Here is a 20,094-nt window from a genome sequence, read left to right as displayed (position 1 = left end):
CTTCATCGCTTTAGCTGAGATTTACTAGTTTTTTAATACTTCACAGAACAGAACGATAGTGTATATTGCTCTTTTAGAGAAATAAAAAAGAGTTGTATTTAAGTTTTCACAAATCACATTGGTGTGATCACATGATGTGTGTAAACCGTAGTTATGTTTGGGCTATTACAATCTCTGTAGCAGAAAGATGTGGTTTTCTTTCAGCCTGAGGTTTAATGTTTAATTGAGTGTGACGTATTGAATTACTTGTAACAAGTTTATCCCACTAGTAGAAAGTTCAGGATTTTAGTAACTTATCTTTGTTTAGGGATCCTAATTGTCCTCTTTTGTTTTGCAGAGGGAGATTTAGCCCTGCAAGGAAGTATTGGAAGTCTGTCCTTAAGTGATCTTACAGCTCATGGAGAATTTTACAGAGAACGTTTCACTACAAGTGGTGAAGAAGCACTCATTTTCCAAGTCTATAAGTATGAATTTTACCTTCTTGTTACTCTATACTAGCACCACTAACTCTCCCCACTCCCCTCAAAGAAAACAAACAAACAAAAAAAAACCAACCAAACCCCAAAACCCCAAACTCACAACTGTCAGGTCTGCATGATTATGCTTTGGATGCTTGTGACTTAAATGAGACTTTGAACATTTTCAGTCATAAACTTATGATTATGATTTTTTACTTCTTTGTCCTGCAATGTACATGGCTTATCAGGAAGAGTAGTTTTTTATTTCCCTCTAAAGTTGTTCTTGAAAGTATTTAGGTGATGGTTTGTTCTGAGATAAAATAGTAGTGGTTTTTTAAAAGTTGGAAGAAGTTTTCAACTGGTGAAATGGATTCACCGTTACTCCTTGGTTTTGGAATTAAGGGTTTACTTTTGTCATTGTGTACTCTTGAAGTTCTGCTTTGTGTAAAGCAACAGTTCTTACCCTGTGATATTTCATGGTTTTCCACCCCGTCCTCCACCCAGTAGAATTAATTGGGTTAGAAATTGTCAAAGTAATGTTACGGAATTAATTTCAAATGTAACAGCACGCTGATTCAGAGTTTAATCTACATATTATCATGCAGTCGAGTACTTACCAAGCCACTGTTCAGATGTACATCACCACAGGTGTAGCTGTTAGATGGAGAGATCAGAGGTACCTTCCAAATGGAGAATTTTACTGTTTGCTTGATTAAAACTCAGTAGCACTTAAATATACGTAATTCAGAAATACTTAGTATAAAACCAGTTTTTCATATCTATAATTGAAATACTATATACTGTGAACATCAGTGAAATCCTCTGTATTAAATGAAAAAAAAATGAATAGCACTATTTGTAAAATGTAGCAAAGAGAGCTGAATTTTACTTTCAACCTTTATCATAGATACGGGAGGCCAGATCCATTGCTGCAGAGGGAGTGTGATATGCGTGTCACCCTACGGATGGCATCTGTTCAGTATGTGCATACTCAGCGTTTCCAGGCAGAGGTGGTATCTTTCATCCAGCATTTTACTCAACTTCAGGACGTCTTGGGGCGGCAGAGAGCAGCAATTGAAGGACAGACAGTATGTCTGGGTTTTTTCTGTTCTTCCCTATAGCCTATTTTTGGAAGTTGAAATGCAGTATAAAATTTATGTTAATGCATCAACTCAGTGAGTTGAAAAGATGGGAGGTTTTAGAGTTCTGATCTTAGTGAAGATTGCTCATACTCATCTTGTAGTTAAAAATCCTTATTTGGAACCATCCTGCTATTTGAAAGTGTAGAATACCAAATTTGCACGTTACATAAAATTTTGGCACCTGGATCCTGCAGTATGCACCGATACAGGTGTTTTCTTAATGTTGTGGTCCTGGACAAAAAGGGCTCAAGATCTTACCTTGCCTTGTTCTCTGCTGTTACCAGGTAGTTATAATGCCTGAATAAGGAGATCCAGGCGAGGAGTCCTTCTGTTCTACTGAGGTGTATGTCCTTGATTTGGTAGACTGAGAAAATCAGCTGCTGGATTCTGCACGATACAGTATATAAATAATCATGACAGTCATGGCCTATTTTGTCCAAAACCTAATGTGGGAATGATTAATATAGTTAATAGTAATAGTCTTGTTTAAGAAGTTGTGTCTCATAATTGGAAGAAAGACAGTTAATGCTTGCATATATTGAGATGCTTCACTGTACATCAGTTAGGAAGTTTGAATGTGATCTTGAAGCATTGTTCTAAATGACAGATTTTTTCCTTTTTCTAAGTAATTTTTCTTAAGTAATCTTTGTGAGCTGAGTAGAGTCTGTTATGCCTCTTAGTTCAGTGGTGACAGTATGCTTCTACTCCTTATTGCCACACCTGTTGCACAGGTGTGTGCTGTTTGCATCATAATCCTTTTTTAACTAGCTTTTGTTCTCTGCCTAAAACAGGAGTTTGAGGTTTGGTTTGGTTTTTTTGGTATAAAATTTTATCACATCTTAATTTCGTAAATCAAGGAGTAGTGTTCCTGAATGTAGTGCTAATCAGCGTGAAATAATCTTCTGCTTCCCGTATTTTTGAATTGTTTTTTTAAATGAATTTTTGCTTTTCCCAGGTAAGAGATAAAGCACAGCGAGCTTCCCGTGTTCTTCTTGATATTGAGGCTGGTGCTCCTGTTCTGCTCATACCTGAAAGCTCAAAGTCTAACAGTCTTATTGTAGCTAATCTTGGAAAACTGAAAGTCAAGAACAGATTTCTGTTTGCGGGTATGCCGGGTACTTTTTCATTAAAGAACAAGGTAAGAACATTACTTCTTCATTTAGCAACTTGTGTTTTTTCTAGTTCTTGTGCATTTTATTTAGATACCAAAATAGTAAATGATTCTTACATTTTACTTTATATATACACTTTGTACTACTAGTAGTGAAACAGTCCGTGCTGTTGTGCTGGGTAATCAGGTTCTGGCCTGCTGCTGATTGTGCCCAGCTGCTCCCTTCTGTGCCTGCACCTGGGCTTGCTTTCTGAGACCTTCTGGGCAGAGGGCAGACTGTTCTGTGGAACTTGCTAGAACTGGCCTTGGTAGGCAGCAGGTCCCAGCTGGGTGTGCATCTGAATGTGGGAGCGTAACGGGCTTTCAGCCAGCTCTGTTCGGTAGCTCCTGCAGCTCTTGACCCAACAATGCTTCAGCAGTGTAAGTACCAGAAGGTAGAGATCTGTGTTGGCTAAGACGTGCTGGAACACACTGGAGAACAGAATTGGTTTTAACTTACATTTTTTTTCATGCTCTTAATGAAACTGAGTGTATGTAGTTGCTTTCATTAGGTGAAACATAATGAAAGGTTTCTAGTGAATGCTTGAACCTAAGGCTAGGCACAGGACAGGTAATAGTTGGTGTTGCTGTTGAGAGATGCAGCCAGAAAATTTGGGGTGAGGAAGATCCACCTTGGATGGCTTTCTCTGTCTCACCTATGCAACAGAATGGGTAGCCCTTCTGGGAACCCTCTAGTCCCAGTTTAAAGTGAGGCAGAAATCAGGTGGGCTAAATCGCTGCAGCAGTTTGATGGCGTGTCTGGTACCTCCATCTGATGTATACATACCGGTGTCCTTACTGTAAGGACATATGGGACCGTAGTATTGAATTGTCTTCTGTAGTCTAGTGTGCTGACATACTTAAAGGTTTGTAAGTGGTAGATGCCTAAATTAATGTTAGAAGTTAAAAGAAAGGATGTGTGCATAGTAATTTTATTTCTACTTAAACATGGTGTGTTATGTAGCACTGTAGAAATTTAAGCGTTTGACATGCAATCAGGTGGGTTTTGAGTTTGGGTTGGGGTTTTCTTTGTTTCATTTTTTCTTTGTTCTATGCTTATTTTTGAGGATCGGATTTTACAAGGCAATACATACAAGGATCCAGTTTTATTTGAGGTATTTCACATCTTTATAGTAGTGTTCAGGTGCTCCTAATTTTTTATTTTTTTTTTAAATGAAGTTTTCTTGTGGAATTCAGTGCTTTAAAAGTTACTTTATACGTTAAAAATGATGTTTCTGTTCTAAAGACTTTGCTGAATTCTGTAAGAATTGGATTTAAATTTGTTGTGGTGTGCTCTTTATGCATGTCTAGGAGCTATTTGGATTTATTGCATAAATTCATAGATTTGTAGATGGTGTGATGATTTTTCTATGCATGTATTTTTCAGTGTTGTCTTTACAGTTTAAATTTACACGTTAATGTCTTCAGATGTTTAATTTTATATCCTTAATCATGGTTGAAGTGAATTTTCCCAATGAATAATACTTTAAAACTATGTAAGGCAAGTAAGATTAATGATTAAAATCAGAAAGGAAGGTTTATGGGTGAGGATTGTATGGTGACATCAGAAGCTGGATACAGAAAGAAGTTGGGAAATGACAGTAGCGATATGGCAGTCATGGGTCAGGTGAGCAACCCCAGAGTAAGGGGCGAGTGGATCACTAAAGACAGATCATAGAATCATTTAGGTTGGAAGGGGCTACTTGAAGATCATCTAGTTCTCACCCCTGGTGATTGTTACCTGCTAGGGTGTGTGAAGCTGAGTAGAATTGAAACATGGGGTTAATACAGACTAAATGAACCCTGAAATTGGCCTCAGAATATAAAGGTACTGTGTAAACCCATTCCACCAGAACTATGGTTTTGGGAGAATAAATTCCTAATGTTGATGTGACTATTTTACTAGTGAACTGTACCCTTCGCAGGTTTTTGATGCTGGATAAGCTCATAAGATTTCCCCTGGATACGTGGTGGTGGGGAAAGGTCTAAAATATATATCAATGTAAATAAACTTTTTCTCTTTTCACCTGTGGGGACTTCAGCAGTAAGGGTAGGGATTTTTTTCTGTCTTAAACTTAGCTACTGCACAAAAAGTTTTGGACACATTTCAGTATGACGACTGAAGTATTTAAAACACATAAAATAATTTCACGTATAGAAGTGTTTGTTCCCATATTCTAATAAAATATTAAGTTACTGACATAATCTTGCAGAAATAATGGCATATGTTGTTTTCATCATCTGAAGGTGTTCTGAAAAACAAATTTAAATATTTATCAGTCTTTATTCTACAGAAATGCTTGATATCTTGACAGTATTACCCCTCTATTTTGTATTAATTTCATTTACGGGGGTTTTTTTTGGTTTTGTGCAAAAACCACTGGTTTTGAATTAATTTCCTGCTGAAAAGATTTCACAGCTTTTTTGAAAATGTTGCTGAAATAAACTTTTTTCGAAAGAAAATGTTTTAATTTTCTGTTAAGTTTATAGGAAAAAAGTTTGACCATCTTTCAACAGTAAAAGATCCTGGCATTCAAATAAAATATTTTGTTTTCTGACAGGAATTTGTTGCAGATTGAACCTTGGTGTATTGGTTCCTTAGAACTTAAATTAAAAACCTATTATTAATTACAAAATTACTTTAATTAGCAGGATTCAGTTCAATTTTCATCTCCTTTGGGAACCCCAAAACATAGCATGAAGAAAACAAGTACTGATGAATCAAAAGCAGTGATGGAAGGATTGTTCATGAAAAAATCATCAGGGACAAACGTTTCTAGGCTGAAGAATGAGCCCGTGCTGAGTACATTGAGTAAGCAACAAGGGCAACAACTAAAGCTACCTGTTGTACCAAACCCTGACAGCCCAGGTATGTGGTAAACAGTAGAAACACCATATAGAGAGAGCTCTTCTTTTTCCTTGTAAAATAATAATACAGTGCAGTTTTGCTTATATCTTCTGTGAAACTGGAAAAAGTAAGGCTTGCTGAGTCTAAAGATTGTAGATGTAAAAGAAATGGCTTCCTAGTTTCAGGGTTGCTTTTTTGCAGCTTGAAGGATCAGGGAATTGTAGTTCAGTTCTGGAAGAGCAATGCTGCAGTCTGGCCATGTTTTGAGATGCATATTGCAGATGTCTGGGGACTGTAGTTGGACTCGTAAATAAAAGTTTAAATTTACCTATGAATGAGTTTGGTGTCTGGAAGTTATGATATTGATGAGTGTGAATAAAAAAAAATAATTATATCAGAATAACTTCCAGGAGAAAAATTATTTATAAAGTTGCATTATACAGATTGTATTTTTCTTTCTTCATGTGTTATCTCCTGTGCACTTGCAGAGGATCACATCTGCCTCTTAGACTGCATTGTGGTTGATCTGCAGGACATGGACATATTTGCTGCGGAAAGATACCAGAGAGAGTATTCAAAGGCCATGGAAGATACTAGCATGGACTTGAGCTTTCCATCCTACTTCGTGAGGCAGACAGGAGGAAGCCTATTAACAGAACCTTTCAGACTGAAGTTACAAGTAGAGAGAAACTTAGACAAGTGAGTTTAAATAGGATTGCTTTTTGCTGTCATCCTAAACCCAGTGTTTTAGATGCCGTTCATTGTATCTTAGAAGTATTGCCTGCTCTTTTGTAGCACCTTGAAATACTGAGGTTTCTTTCTTTGTTATAGAGAGCTAAGTCATGCAGTTGCAGACATATCAATACATGGCAATCTGTCATCAGTCCATTGCACTCTGGATTTGAGCAAGTATAAGCTGATACGTGGACTGCTGGAGAACAACCTTGGGGAGCCTATAGAAGAGTTCATGCGGCCTTACGATTTACAGGATCCAAGAATTCATGTAAGAGGAGCTATATGCAGTTAAATTCTGTCTTGAAATGTCTGGGCGTTTGCTGATTAGGCTAAATTTCTGTTATTTTCTTGTAGTTTACCAATTGGAATGATGAATTTAAAAAAAATTTAAAAAAATCACGTAGATGAACAGCAAAGGAACCTTTTTGTCACACCTGTGAACTCTGGTTTATTATTCTCGGCAATACAGTTGCCCTTCCAGGTGTGGCTTGCTCTTGTGATTGCTTCGTGTTTCTGAGATTCTAGTCTTTAGAGGAGACGGTGTGACAAAACAGCCTAATTGTTAGTCCGTTTTAGGTCTGCCAAAATATATTGGTGGGGAAAAAAGTTAACAGATCTATGAGAACTGTACTTTCCCACCCCCCACTCCCCCCAAAGTATTTAGGCTGAGCTGCTGTTGCAGTATATTATTAGGACATTAACAAGCTTAAGATTTTTCCATCTGAATGGAGCTTTTTGGAGCAACTTGAAGGTTATCCTGTAATCATGTTTGAGGTGATGATTCCTTTTGCATGGTGTCTATGACATACCTAAAGACTTACGAGATTGTGGAATGTGTATTACGTATTAAAAGCCCTCATTTTGTCCTATAAATCTGCAAGAAGAAGTTCAGTAATAAAAGCTTTACAGCAGAGCTTAGGCCTTGTTGTTTGTTGAGCAAATATTGCCTGTTTGGCTGTTGTCAAATAGTACCTTTTCAGGAAGAGTGCGGGCAGCACCTGGAAATAATCAATACTTACCCTTACCACTGGGAAGGGAAGTTGTTGAACAACCTGTTTCCTCTTGATCTTGTGGGTCTTCTAAGCATTGTCTGTGTCGCATGGCTGTAATCTTTGCTTAATAAGTAAATATGTGAACACAGCAGGGGGAAAAGTTGCTAGGAAGCGGCTAGGATTCTCTTTAAGAGAGGGGAGACTGGGTAAAGTTCTGCTAATACAAGTATGGTCTTCATGTCAAGCTTTTCACTTAAAACATCTTAAAAAGTTTTAGAAACGACAAATCCGATTTAATAATAGAAGGTTCCTGAAACACTTCGAAAGAATTGTTGGCTGTTTGTTTTTCTTGGGGGGGGGGATGATGACAGCAACATTTTGTTTAAGAACAAAGAAGCTATAGAACAGTGGTTTGAAAATGGATTAATAGACATTTTTCAAGTTGAAGGCTACGTACTGTGAAATGTAGCGTTTCCCCAGCAACAGTTAATGAAACTCTTTGAAAGAGAAAGACACGACAGCTGTTTGCATTTGTCTAAAATAACAATATTTAGTTCAGGAATGAAAGTTAAACGGATGCGTTTAAAAAGAATGTTGGTGTTTTCTACTTTCAGACAGTTTTGAGTGGAGAAGTGTTTACTTCTATGTTGTTCCTCATTGACATGGTTAATGTGAGTCTGGAACTGATGGATCCAAAAGGAAAAGATGGGTGTAGCTCTTTAGCCAGGTATGAATTTTCTTTTGTTAGTGAGTATCTTATCCTAAATACTCCGCTCGTCTGAGCGGTTGTAGAACAGGAGTTAACATAATACATGAAAATACGATTTAATAATGCAATGAAGTAGAATTTCTTAATTAGAGTCTGAATTGAGAGTGTCAGTTGATCTGAAAGATACCGTTCAAAAGAATACTGTCTGTGTCTTTCAAGTTGTCCTTGAAATCACAGTTCGGTAATCAGTTGACTTGCTCAAGACAAATGGTATTCTAACTAAGAAGATGTTGAGAGGTAATCTTAAAAAACAGATTTCTGCTATGTTGTTTTTGTGTTTTTTGTTGTTTTTTTTTTTTTAATCCAGAAGGTTCTGTATCAGTGGAAAGTATTACATAGAATATAGATCTGCTTTCTGTCTCTGTGACATGAGATGTGATTATTGTTGTTTTAAGAAATATATCAGCAGTATACCATGCATATTTTAAAAATAAGTTGCGTTTTATTCTCCTAGGTTTGATTTTAAGAAATCCAAGTTGCTTTTTGAGAGCTCTTCAAATGGAACAAAGTCAGTAAATTTGGTTTCTCATTCCATGATGGCATTTGACACACGTTATGCCGGACAGAAGTCTACTGCAGGCACGCCGAATGTGTTCAATTGCATCTTTCAGTCATCAAAGAATACTAGCAGTCCAGGAGCCATCCAGATTGAATTGCACTTCAGGTTGGAAATTCTGGGATTTATTTGTTTTGTTTGTTTTTAATAATTACATATTTGATCAGGTTTGTCTCCCTTTTAACACAGCTGTTACTAATGTAGATAAACTTGCTGGCATTGTATTTAAATATGAAGACTTTTTGGGGTGGTCAGTGGTACCTGATAGTTGTTAATTAACTGCAGGTTGTTGGATTTATTTTTTTTTTCTCCTCATTCCAATAAAATTTAGGTTTGAATGTGTAATGAGTTGGATGAAGTTCTGGCCTCTTAAAATCAGTCAGATAAGTCTAGCCTGTCACTTGTGTGTTTGCATAAACGCATATTATAGAATTTTTGATACATGTTGTGTAAAAGCTGTTTTCCAGTAGGTGTCACACTTGCCTTTCTGGGAGAATCACATCAATGCAGAAATGGCTCCTCTTTCAAAAAAAAAGTCTCTGCATTCTCTTCTGTATTCTGTCCTGCCCTGTTTGGTTTTCCTTATCCAGATCCCTTGCAGTGCTTAAAGGCATCGCAGTGGATGACTGTTTTGTTCTAATTTAATACTGAGAATGGGACTATGAAGTATAATGCCAGTATTTACCTGGATCAGCATGGTGTTTTGTTGAGGATGTTAACTAAAGAAGAAAAGGGTGAAATGAGATGACTAGAGATGTTGCTTTCAGGCACATCAGGTTTGTTCAGGCACACTAACCAAACTCAGCTTGTAACTCTTACAAGTACGATACCTTCTGAAGCAGTTGCAGCAGTAATGTAGAAAAAAAATCTGTGGACTTTTTTAGTCCAGTAGTAAACCTTGAAGGCCTTTGTAAAAACAACCAAACAAACTTGAGGCAACTGAGAGTAATTTGTTGTAAAGATGTGGATAATGTGTGGTGATTTTAATGGTACTATAACGAGTTTGTGTTCAGAAAGACACCAAGATTTTGATTTGAATAAAAAAAGAATGCCATGGGATTTACCAAATAACCCCAAACCAAGCAACCAAATGGTGACTGTTGAGGCAGTAGCTGCCTGGATTGAGGGTTAGTTTGCACAGCGTAGCCTAATCTGGTTTATGAGTGGTAGTTTCAGGAATTTTCTTCCCAACTGTTGTGCTTTTAAATTTTAGCCACATGAGCATGTGTTACGTTTTTACTGGTGAGAGCATCCTTGGCACTAGATGTAAGCTTTTGCAGAGCTCAATGATAGTGTTACACTGGCTCGTGCCTTTTGGAAATATCCTGGCGAGCCAGGGAGGGTGAAGGGCTTTTGCTATTGGAAGCAGTGCAGGCAGGCTGCTTCTCACAAAGGAATTACAGTTCTTCAGAGATTTTATAGTTCAGAATGTGTTGGATATAAAATTGTTTCATGGCATTTAAGTACTTAGATTATTTTCCAGTTAGCATGACCAAATATAATTGGTATTCCAGATCATGAAGCCAAACACTTTTATCCCCTCTAGCCAGATACTCAAAACGTGATGCTAGAAGTTCAGTAAGGCTAGCATTTTTTCTGAATGACAAAGAAGCTTCCTGTGCTGCAAAATGCTGTCAGGGCGTGAGAGGAAACACATTGTACGTCTAATCTTTTAGAGGGATATGGAGCCAGATCTAAGTTTCACACGCAGTACGTTAGGTTTGATACTGAACAGATGTATAATAATAATAAAAAGATCCATTTTAAAATTTGAGACTTTGCAAATTAATGTCAATAATATGAATATATTAAAGGAGCTTTTATAAGTTCATTTCTTGGTACATAGTTTTTCAGTTCATCTTTTGTATCATTACAGCTTAGAATTCATGTGGTTAAGATCCATTGGGTTTCTGTAGGTACAGCAACTTGATGAACTTCAATCTATTTTAAAATAGATACATATTTTAAAGGCTAGACACTCTGTAAACCAAGTGTATCCCTAAAAAGTTCCATATAGTTCTTACTCGCTTGATACTGGTATTTTTCGGCCTAATTTTGAATATATGCAAGATGTAAAATTCATACGTGTTCTTCTGTCTTCTTAAAAGGTCTACTAAGGATTCCTCCAGTTTCACAGTTGTTCTGAACAATCTTCGTGTATTTCTAATATTTGACTGGTTGTTACTTGTTCATGACTTCTTATATACTCCTGGAGATACCAAAAAGCGGGAAAGTCATGTTTCTTCCCGGCAGAGAACTTACAGCAGTGAAACAACTGTAGTTCCAAAAGCAGTGAAAAGTGGAGTAGTTACAAAACGTTCATCGCTACCTGTCTGTACAGAAAAACAACTGGAAGTTAAGGTTAATGTGACAGGTATGTGTTCTTTTCTAGTGCTTTTTTAAGGAACTTTTCTGATTAAAAGCTGTGTGCTAGTGGAAAACCATGTCCATTAAAGGATGGACAATCAAAAACCTGCTACAAATGCTGAAACCACCTTAATGGTATTTCCAAGCACTCTGTTTATTATTTGTCATTTTGTTTTGTTAAGGAACTGAATTTGTGGTCGTTGAAGACATGTCTTGTTTCGATACCAATGCAATTATTTTGAAGGGGACCACTGTTCTCACTTACAAGCCCAAGCTGTTAGATCGTCCTTTCTCTGGTAGTTTGTTTGGCATTGAGGTAAGAAGAAATAAGTTTTGCTTTTGTAAAACATACAAAATTAGCAGAGCTTGTAAAGATACTTTACTGTAAATGTATTTACAATAGGTGTAGTCCACAATGAAGTTTTGTAGTTTGTCATCAAATGCTCTCATTCTATACCAGTTTTAAGAATGGTTTTATATTGTTTCTGTTAAGACATTGAAACCCTTGACTATAATCTCAAAATATTGCTAGTTACTAATTGGCTTCCAGCCATAAGCAGGTAAATTAATTGAAAGCTGAGGAGTGACTGGGTAGACAGAAGCCGACATAGTCAGCAAAGGCCTGCAAGCTGTAATCGTAACCGACTTAAAGTGAACAAGCAGTATGGTGCCATTGGAATATGCGAATAGGCGTCTTTTGCAAGTAGGAATTTTGAGTTTGGCAAAAACGCAAGGATCACTTTGCAGTGCTGCGGCCTGTCTTGGGGAACCAGAGCAGAAGAAGCTCTGAGCAACTGACAGGAGAGCGACAAGAGCACTCAGAATTGAGGGTTGTGTTGAGATACTGGGAAAGTTTAAAAACTTGCTCAGAAGAAGAGGCTGTGCAGAGATGTGGTAAATTCTAAGTGGTTATTGTAGACCAACGAATAAAGCGTTTTCCATATCTGTGACAGAAGGAGTAGTGGAGCTAAACTTAGTGGTGAAGGGAATATTTGGTTACACATCAGACTCTTTAGCTGGCCACTGGAATAAATTGTCTGGAAAGATTTTGGACTCTCTGCTGTCTTAAAACTTACGATGGAATAGACTACAGAGAACGGTTAGTTCATGGCTATAGTTCATGTTTTGTGATACAATTGGTCTTTGATTTTGAGGTTTATGCCAGGCCTGTTTTTTCAGTTCCTAATTTTTTAAAACCATTTGTAATTTTTAGGTTTTTTCATGCCGGTTAGGAAATGAACAAGAGACGGCACTGTCGATTATTGATCCAGTACAAATTCAGATGGAACTCATTGGGAATGCTTCCTACCCAAGTGGTTCAGGACTGCTGGATGCTTTCAATAGTGAGGATTTTCCTCCTATTCTAGAGGTAATGTTAAAGGCATGAATAAAACTGTAGGCAATAGAGAGTATGATCTAGCACACATTTTTTTATGCTCAAGGATTCAATAGAATGCTTCCAAATGCATAAAAAAAAATAAAAGAGTAAGATAAATTTTTCCTGAAGTGGAAAAGGCAAAGAAACAAGCATGCAGAAAATGCTCTTAGTGGTAATGGAGGAATGGTTTCTGGGATGTGTTACAGATATTAGTAGTGGGGAAAAAAGTGGGCTGGTAATGTAGACACATTAGATACTAATACCTGAAAGAAAAAGGTTTATTTTCTGTATCTCATTGTTAGTGTTTGTTAGAGGGGAGATCTGTTCAGGGACTTCTTTTTACCATTATACCAAAGGAAAACTGCCCCCACCCCTGCCCCCGATAAATGCTTTTAATGCTTTTGGTTGTTAATAAATAATGACAAGTTGGTTACAAGTTTACTGGAGCTTTAAAACAGTATTTTAAACAGTCATCAGATTTTAATATTAAATCTTGTCTTCCTTTGGGAAAAGCTTTGTTAATATCCAAAGTATACAGGAAAAATAAGTAGAAAACAGTAACTGAATCTTATTTTTTATTTTTTTATTTAGATTCAGTTGCAAGCACTTGATATAAGACTGTCCTACAATGATGTTCAACTGTTCCTGGCAATTGCGAAGTCAATTCCTCAACAGACCAGTGCAGCTATGCCTGACCCAACTGTATCGATTGCTGAAAATACTGCTAGTCCTTCCAGTTTAGCCCTGGTGACTGAGGCGTCCTCCTTGCCACCTGAAAACAGAGAAATACCCAAACGTGTGTTGGATCCTGTTCTTGGTATGTTTTAGCCGTTGGAGTGAAGCCAGATTTTAGATCTAAAGGAGATTTCTGGAATGTGAAGCTTGACTATGTGCTTAAGACAAAAGATGTTGATATCTTCATGATGTAAAACCCTTCATTGATTCGAATTACCTGACAAAAGCATTTTACTGATGATACTATTTTAAAAAAAAGTAGATTGTGGGTTGGTTTTTTTTTTTTTTCTGCTTGTAGTATGACAGTGGGTTGTTTTATAGTAAGTTTTATTTAGTGTCACTTGTCATTGTAAATCATCATGATGGAGTACTTCTTAGGTAGCAAACTTCTAAAGGAGGAAAGGGCCACCTCTTCAAACTCATTAAAGTGAAATTGTAAAGCCATTATAATTACTAGTTGCCTCTTCATGTTTAGCAATCTTCTGGTTTGGTGATGTTGCTTTTTTGTAAAGTAAAAATTGTGTGTGGTTGGAACCACTGCCTGACAATAGCAAGGAACTACACACTGGTGAAAAAGGCTTTCTTCTGCTCTGCTGCGCTTGACAGCCATGTAGGGAGTTCCAAATAAATGGGTAATTGTGTTCTGAATGAAGGTTTGGTTTACAAAAAAAATTCTGAAATTCAGGGAGTACATTGGCTTCCCATAGGAGAATATAAATAGCCCATATGTTGTAGAGTGTAAACATGATGAGTTGGGGATTTGGTTTTCAGGCTTTTCTTTTTTTTTTTCTTTCTTTTTTCTTTTCTTTCTTTTTTTTTTTGTAAAAGAAGTGGTGAATTATATGCTTTGTCTACAGTGGTGATCTTAAACAAACCCCTGTTTTTCATGCAGATATGTTTTGATTTTAGAAATGAAAAAGAAGTAGATAACTGTCAAGGATTTGTGATTGGTTAACTGTTTAATTACAGAGGTACAGCTGGCTCGCCTCCAGGAGCTGGGATTCAGTATGGAAGATTGTCGTAAAGCTCTTCTGATCTGCCAAGGTAACCTCAAATATTCTGAGCTGGCCTTGCAGATTGTTCCCATTGCCTAACTTGCAATTAAGTAAAAACTTTCAGGCTGTAAGGTAGCTGATGCAGAAGCATTATTTCCTTCTTTTCTTTACTTTGGCTCTGTGTTGGCGCGTAATCTTAAGCATTCTAATTTTTCTGTTCTACTACTGTGTACAACTTGCTGCCCCCCAAGATTATTCTTGCTTTTGGGGATGTTGGATGTGGTGTGTTGGAGTGTATTTTCGTTTTGGGCTTTGGGCTATTTAGTTTGTTGGGTTTTTTTTCTTTTGTGATATACCTATTTCTTGCCATTATCTATCTCTTTAGAGCACGTGTTTTCATCTCTCCCTTTTTGAATCATGCTTCTGCATGCAGTACGTGAAAAGAAGATGCTTTCACACAAGTGGTTCTTTAGCTCTGTCATGTTTCTGACCTTTCTTAAGGCATTGATAGTATTAGATACAGATTTATATTGTATTGCCACTTGGTTTGAAAACTTCAAAACATATTTCTTATTCTTAGAAAATACCAATTATTTATAATCTTTTCATATTCATGTTATTAAATAGAACACATTCAAGGTACTGTTGGTGTTTTGCTGCACTTCTTGAGAGAGGGAATTAGTTTGCTTCCATATGTTGTTTAAGTACATTTCCTTGAGAAAGTAGGTGATGATTGATTGACCGTTTGGTTTTATCTAAGGTGACTTAAAAAAGGCAGCGAGTTGGTTATTTAAGAATGCTGAACCTGTGAAATCAGTTTCCCTGACCTCTTCTGCTCGAGATAGCCAGGGGATTGTGCCTTTTCAGTTCATCTCTGGAGTGGAAATAAAAGCAGAAAGTATATGCATTTGCTTTATTGATGACTGCATGGACTGTGACGTTCCCCTTGCTGAGTTAACCTTTTCACGTGAGTATCTTGTTTTGCTGAGTTGCGTAAAACTGCTGTCACTTACTTGTGCGTTCAGCGCCATGCTCTGGTTTCTTAGGACTTGTGAAATTTCAACGGACAGTGTTGTGGTGGTGGTTGTTGTTGTAGGGGGTTTGGGTTTTTTGGGTTGATGATTTTTTTTTTCTTCATTTTTTGTTTGTTTGAAGTTTTGGTTTTAAGATTATAGTCTTTGTAGGGTTATGTTTCTGTTTTCCCCTTTATACATCACATAACAAGTGGAGTCTGTCCTGAGCAGAACCCAAGGGAGGCTCCATAGGCATGGCTGTCTATAAATGCTATTTGAAGAGTATTATGATATGCTTTTTGTACCGTTTCAGTTTAAAAGACGATACAAAACCTTCTGTTGCTTGCTTAACAGTTAAAAAAATCTGGAAAGTTGATTGGTTTGCATTAGTATAACATTCACTTCCCCCCCTCCCCAGGCTTGAATTTTCTCCAACATTTGAGAGCCAACCCTGAAGGCTATGCTGATTTTACCCTCTCTGGAGATTACTACAATCGTGAGCTTTCAGGTGAGATACTGGGGGGTAGAGGTTGTTTTTCTTTGTTTAAGTTTAAGAAAAAAGCCTTGGCTACTACAGTAGGCTGAAATTCACCAGATTTGAAATACATATAAGGGAAGGTGACAGACAGGATGACTGTTGGGGTGTGTGAGAACGTGTGATCCTAGACAAGATATTCTAACTTGATATCAGATGGAGGGACATGGAAAGTAGAGACATTACGGATATGAAAGTTGCTTTGAAATTTTCAAATGTAACGGCATGAAAAGGTTACATAACTATCTGTGTCTGTATTCACTTCTTTTTTTTTAGTATTTAATTGGTTTGATGCATGCAGTTGTTTCAGGAAGGAAAAGCACATGAGGGCAGGTGATTAGGCTGAGGAGAACAGATTAAGAAAGACAACCGTCATTTATGTTTTCATATATAAAAAAGCAAGTTATACCTCAATACAGGTCAGACACTGACAAAAGAAATGATCTGTTTCTGTGTTTTCTCTGAATTTAGAAGCTAAATTTTCTGTTACAAAATTGGTGACACAAACTTAGAAATTTTCTGTCAATAAAAAGGTAGGGTTTTTTTAAAAATAAAAATACATAGGGTGTTTTTTTAAAATAGCTTTTAGACCTTTGTCTTTTGTGATAATAGTAGGCCAACATACGTATAATTGTGTGAAAATAATTTTCAAAACTGTTTCAGAGAAATTAGTTCCAGCTAACTTCAGTGTGAAGCTGTAATTGCCTTCTAATGCTTTCCTCAGAGTAAGATATTTCTGCAGGACCATACATACAGTATGCACTGGTTCAGATGGAGGGGCTGGAGCAACTTTGTATTAGCTAGTGAATTAAATCTGTGGGCTTACAAGTTCATTTTGAACACAGACTGGAAGCAAAGGACCTCATTATTAAAGCTGTATTATTAAATTCTTAGATATGTAAACAGCATTCCAATGTGGCCTTCAAATCTGTAATCCATGTGACGTTTTCTGTTTGTTCTCAGGCTGGGAGCCGTTTATTGAGCCGTGGTCGTGTTCAGTTTCTTGGCAGCAACAAGCTTCGAGCCGCCTCCACCCTTCCCGACTGAAGCTGGAAGTGAAAGCTAAACATCGTTTGGATATAAACATCACCTCTGTCTTCCTAGGTATGTAGGAGTATTCCCTGAGAGCACCACTACACGGTCTGACTTTCACTGTACTGAAAATGACAGACTTCTCTAATTGAGTCCTGCTGCTGTCCCATAGTTGGAGGGAGGGGAGACTTGGCACAAATCCCTACATACTTCACATGATATTGTACACAGGTGTGCATTTAGGCAGCCTGTATTTTATCAGATATTGTGGAAGTGTAAAGACATGAGCTACATATTTTAGAGGTTAGTAGGAATTCTTTCTCTGTCATATGAATTCTATAAAATTCATATGTTATTTGAAATTCATTTTTAATCAGAAGCAGGCTTTCATCTAAAGCTTTCCATACTTTACAGTACTTAAAAATATTTTGATAAGCTTGTCATTTTTCAGTACATTGACAGGTGTAGTGAGGAGCTACTTATTTCAGTTTTGCAGTCTCTGACAACCTGAGCTGTCAATTCCCACTTCAGGAAATCAAAATATTTTGTTCATCATTAACTCAGACTTTATGTAAGCTTCTGTGTTGTGCGATGATGATTGTGTGCATTTCCTAGAAAAACTGTTGCTTATTCTGTATGCAAATCTGAATAATTTGGTGGTCACAGTAAAAAAATATAAACACCGGAGCTTGCAAACGTAACAGAAGAGCCTTCCTTGTTCCTTGAATATTTGTTCCTTTCTCCCACAAGGCTTGTGGGGTTGGCAGAAAGAGGGAGCCACGGTGGGAGGAAAAGAAGCAAATCAATGATTCCTAAGAGTTTCCATGATGCTTTTTATACTAGCGGTAACAAGTAGTAAGACTAGTTTATGGCTAATACTGTGCCAGAGGACTCCGGTGTGTCTTGATATTTATGCAGGAATGTGCATGTACCTCTTAAAAAGAAAAAAAAATAAATCAGAAACTGCTTCTGACCTGAAAATATTTAAGGTTAATGGCCTTCTCAGGGAGAGCTTTTATATTGCCACAGGAGTGTCTTAAGAACATGGAATTCCACTGAAAGTTTTTTTAAAAAAATATCTTAAGAATATAAAAATATTTGGTTTTGAAGATACTGCTGTGATTTCATGAGCTGTTGTTTGTCTTTAACTTATGTAAGTGGCTCATAGAAAAAGCAGTGAAGTAAAACTTTTGCCATTGAAGAGCAGTAACTTCAGTGTTATGAATTTAACGTACTTTTAAATTACTTTCTTTACTTTCACCTTGGAGGCATTTACTGTCTGTGCTTATATTCCTCTAGAACAATATACGTGTACCAAACAGTCATGGATGGAAGATTACTGCAAACAGGACAAAGAAGTGAATTTAATCAGTTCAGAAGACTGGATGGGTTCTTCAGTGGATCCACCGTGTTTTGGGCAGAGTATGATATTCATTAATCACACTATTTGAAACAGTCCTGACACATACAGTCACCAGTCTAATGTATTACAAACATAAGTATTGGGTCTCCATGGCGTACAATGAGTTGTTAGAGGTATTTGGCAAAAAAGGCAAAAATGCTATGTTCTGTTCAATTGTGTTCAATTCTTTAAAAACAAAAACCTTTCTGGCTGCTTAGCTTTGAGTGAGAACTTTGCACTGCTAGTTCTGCTTCCTTTTTTTGGTCACACTTTCAAAGTTAATGAGTGACTATCCTGTCAAAGATTAAATAAGAATGTCGACTTTAGGGTGCGTGCAGTTCAGACGTGATCTTTCTCTTTCTGTACTTTCTTTCTGTACATTTCTAATGAGTTTCTGGAAAGAATGCTGTTACATTCGTGAAACAATTCTCTAAGTGACAGCTTTTGATATGTGGCAGGTCTTTTCAGCTTCTTTTCTTCCATTATTACTTCTGGAAGAAATGTTAGCAATTCAAATGCCAGCGCAGTTAAGCAGCTGGGTTGGAGACTCCAAGACTGATTGCGTGATGCCGGCTGTCTGTATCTTTCCTGATGCATGATGGGGAAGAGTCTACCTGTATTTGTGTGTTTTTCTTGCCAGCTAACTTTGTCTTTCCTGTCTGCCAGGCCTTCCTCTTGTCTACCTTAGAACTAGGAGTACAGCCAGTTTGACTAACCTAGAGCATCAGATCTATGCTAGAGGTACTGTATAGCAGAGAGAGACAAAAAGGCTTTTTTCTTCTTTGGAGGGCTCTTGTATAATAAATGCTGTGTTGTGTATGTGACTTGCTGGTAGATTGGCCTCTGTATTAAAAACAAACAAAGAAACAAAAAACCCCAAACCAGACAATGTAACAGCTACTTTGATTTTAAGCTTCTTAACTTAGTAGTTCAGCATCTCTTATGTTCCTCTCTGGGCCCTTCAGGAAAGAAGGGAGAAGTGTAACTAATCCTGTGTAGGAAGACTGTTTTTGAGGAAGGTCGTATGAATTGTTGACTGCTCAGTGTCCCTTTTCTAGAGAGACTGTAAAGGGTCATTAAAAATAGCATAATAAAATCACAAGATTTTATTTTATATTTTAAAAAATATCCCACATTATGTTCACTATATGTACTTGTACTTGATTCAGCATGTGTATTTAGCTACTTAAAACTCTTAGATGCCTTCACAAGGAGCAGTCTTGTTCTGAATAAGGCTTAAGTAGTAAGGCATTCCTAATAAATATCTTGTTAATTTGTTTGCTTTATATTTGACAGTACAGTCTTCGGGCAAAACCATGCAGTTTAAGATTCTTTAATTTTTGACACTATGGAAGATGCAATAGCACACTTAATAAATGTATTGCCCCTGCAGAAAAGCTGCTGAATGGGAGGACAGAAAGCTTCTATAAACCTACGTCTGTGGCCCATTCAGGCTGCCCCTTAGAAACATTTTCTTGGAGTGGCTGCAGAGAGTTCATAGATGTTTAAAAAAAAAAAACCCAAACCAGAAAATGATAGAAGGATTTCTTTTTCTGAGGTACTTTTCAGGAAGGTGCGGTGGGGTTTTTTTGTGGGGAAAAAAATCAATCAAACAAAAGCTCTCCAATATTTATTGCTTGGCTTTTAGTAGGTATTGCAACTAATTACTAAAATAATTGTGACCTTGTAAGAGTGGCCTTTATTTTCAGGCAGGAGTCTCAAAATACAACTCTTACATTAAGTTTTCTTTAGAAAATCCAGGCCATAGTCCCAAAAACAATTTTTTTAAAAATCTAAAAAAATAAATTGGCAATTAATTAATGCCAGAGCAAAAGTTTGTGTGGCTTCTGGTCTGTAATTCTGTCGAACCTGGTCTAGCCAAAAGACTGTATAAACTAAAGTTCAACACTAAAAAGATTGGTTTGTTTGCAGTTGGCAAAAGTCAGGGTTTTAATTTTCAAGAATTAAATCTTCTTGCTATTTAATT

The 20,094-nt window shown here is 37.0% G+C and overlaps 1 protein-coding gene across 6 annotated transcripts in view; it reads left to right on the top strand.

The window, feature by feature from the left end:
- The window catches only part of VPS13D (vacuolar protein sorting 13 homolog D), a 107,535-nt gene that overhangs the window by 22,927 nt on the left and 64,514 nt on the right, over positions 1-20,094 (top strand). For 3 of the 6 annotated variants that reach the window (XR_008746286.1, XM_055798764.1, XM_055798762.1), the window contains exons 23-40: positions 338-464; positions 1,366-1,546; positions 2,556-2,738; positions 5,400-5,619; positions 6,087-6,297; positions 6,430-6,601; positions 7,940-8,052; positions 8,549-8,758; positions 10,759-11,024; positions 11,200-11,333; positions 12,231-12,386; positions 12,987-13,212; positions 14,100-14,174; positions 14,886-15,092; positions 15,557-15,646; positions 16,637-16,777; positions 18,005-18,127; positions 18,774-18,848. Coding sequence is in view for 5 of the 6 variants with exons in the window: in XM_055798764.1 (XP_055654739.1) it covers positions 338-464; positions 1,366-1,546; positions 2,556-2,738; positions 5,400-5,619; positions 6,087-6,297; positions 6,430-6,601; positions 7,940-8,052; positions 8,549-8,758; positions 10,759-11,024; positions 11,200-11,333; positions 12,231-12,386; positions 12,987-13,212; positions 14,100-14,174; positions 14,886-15,092; positions 15,557-15,646; positions 16,637-16,777; positions 18,005-18,127; positions 18,774-18,848 (2,910 nt within the window). In the remaining variant the exon portion in view is untranslated. The remainder of the gene's footprint in view (positions 1-337; positions 465-1,365; positions 1,547-2,555; positions 2,739-5,399; positions 5,620-6,086; positions 6,298-6,429; positions 6,602-7,939; positions 8,053-8,548; positions 8,759-10,758; positions 11,025-11,199; positions 11,334-12,230; positions 12,387-12,986; positions 13,213-14,099; positions 14,175-14,885; positions 15,093-15,556; positions 15,647-16,636; positions 16,778-18,004; positions 18,128-18,773; positions 18,849-20,094) is intronic. The other 3 variants (XM_055798763.1, XM_055798766.1, XM_055798765.1) reach the window with 3 other exon arrangements.

Source organism: Falco peregrinus, chromosome 3, assembly GCF_023634155.1.
Source record: "Falco peregrinus isolate bFalPer1 chromosome 3, bFalPer1.pri, whole genome shotgun sequence".
Classification (NCBI taxonomy): domain Eukaryota; kingdom Metazoa; phylum Chordata; class Aves; order Falconiformes; family Falconidae; genus Falco; species Falco peregrinus.
The sequence above is the reverse complement of the archived record's forward strand: the minus strand, read 5'-3'. Positions and strand labels throughout refer to the sequence as shown.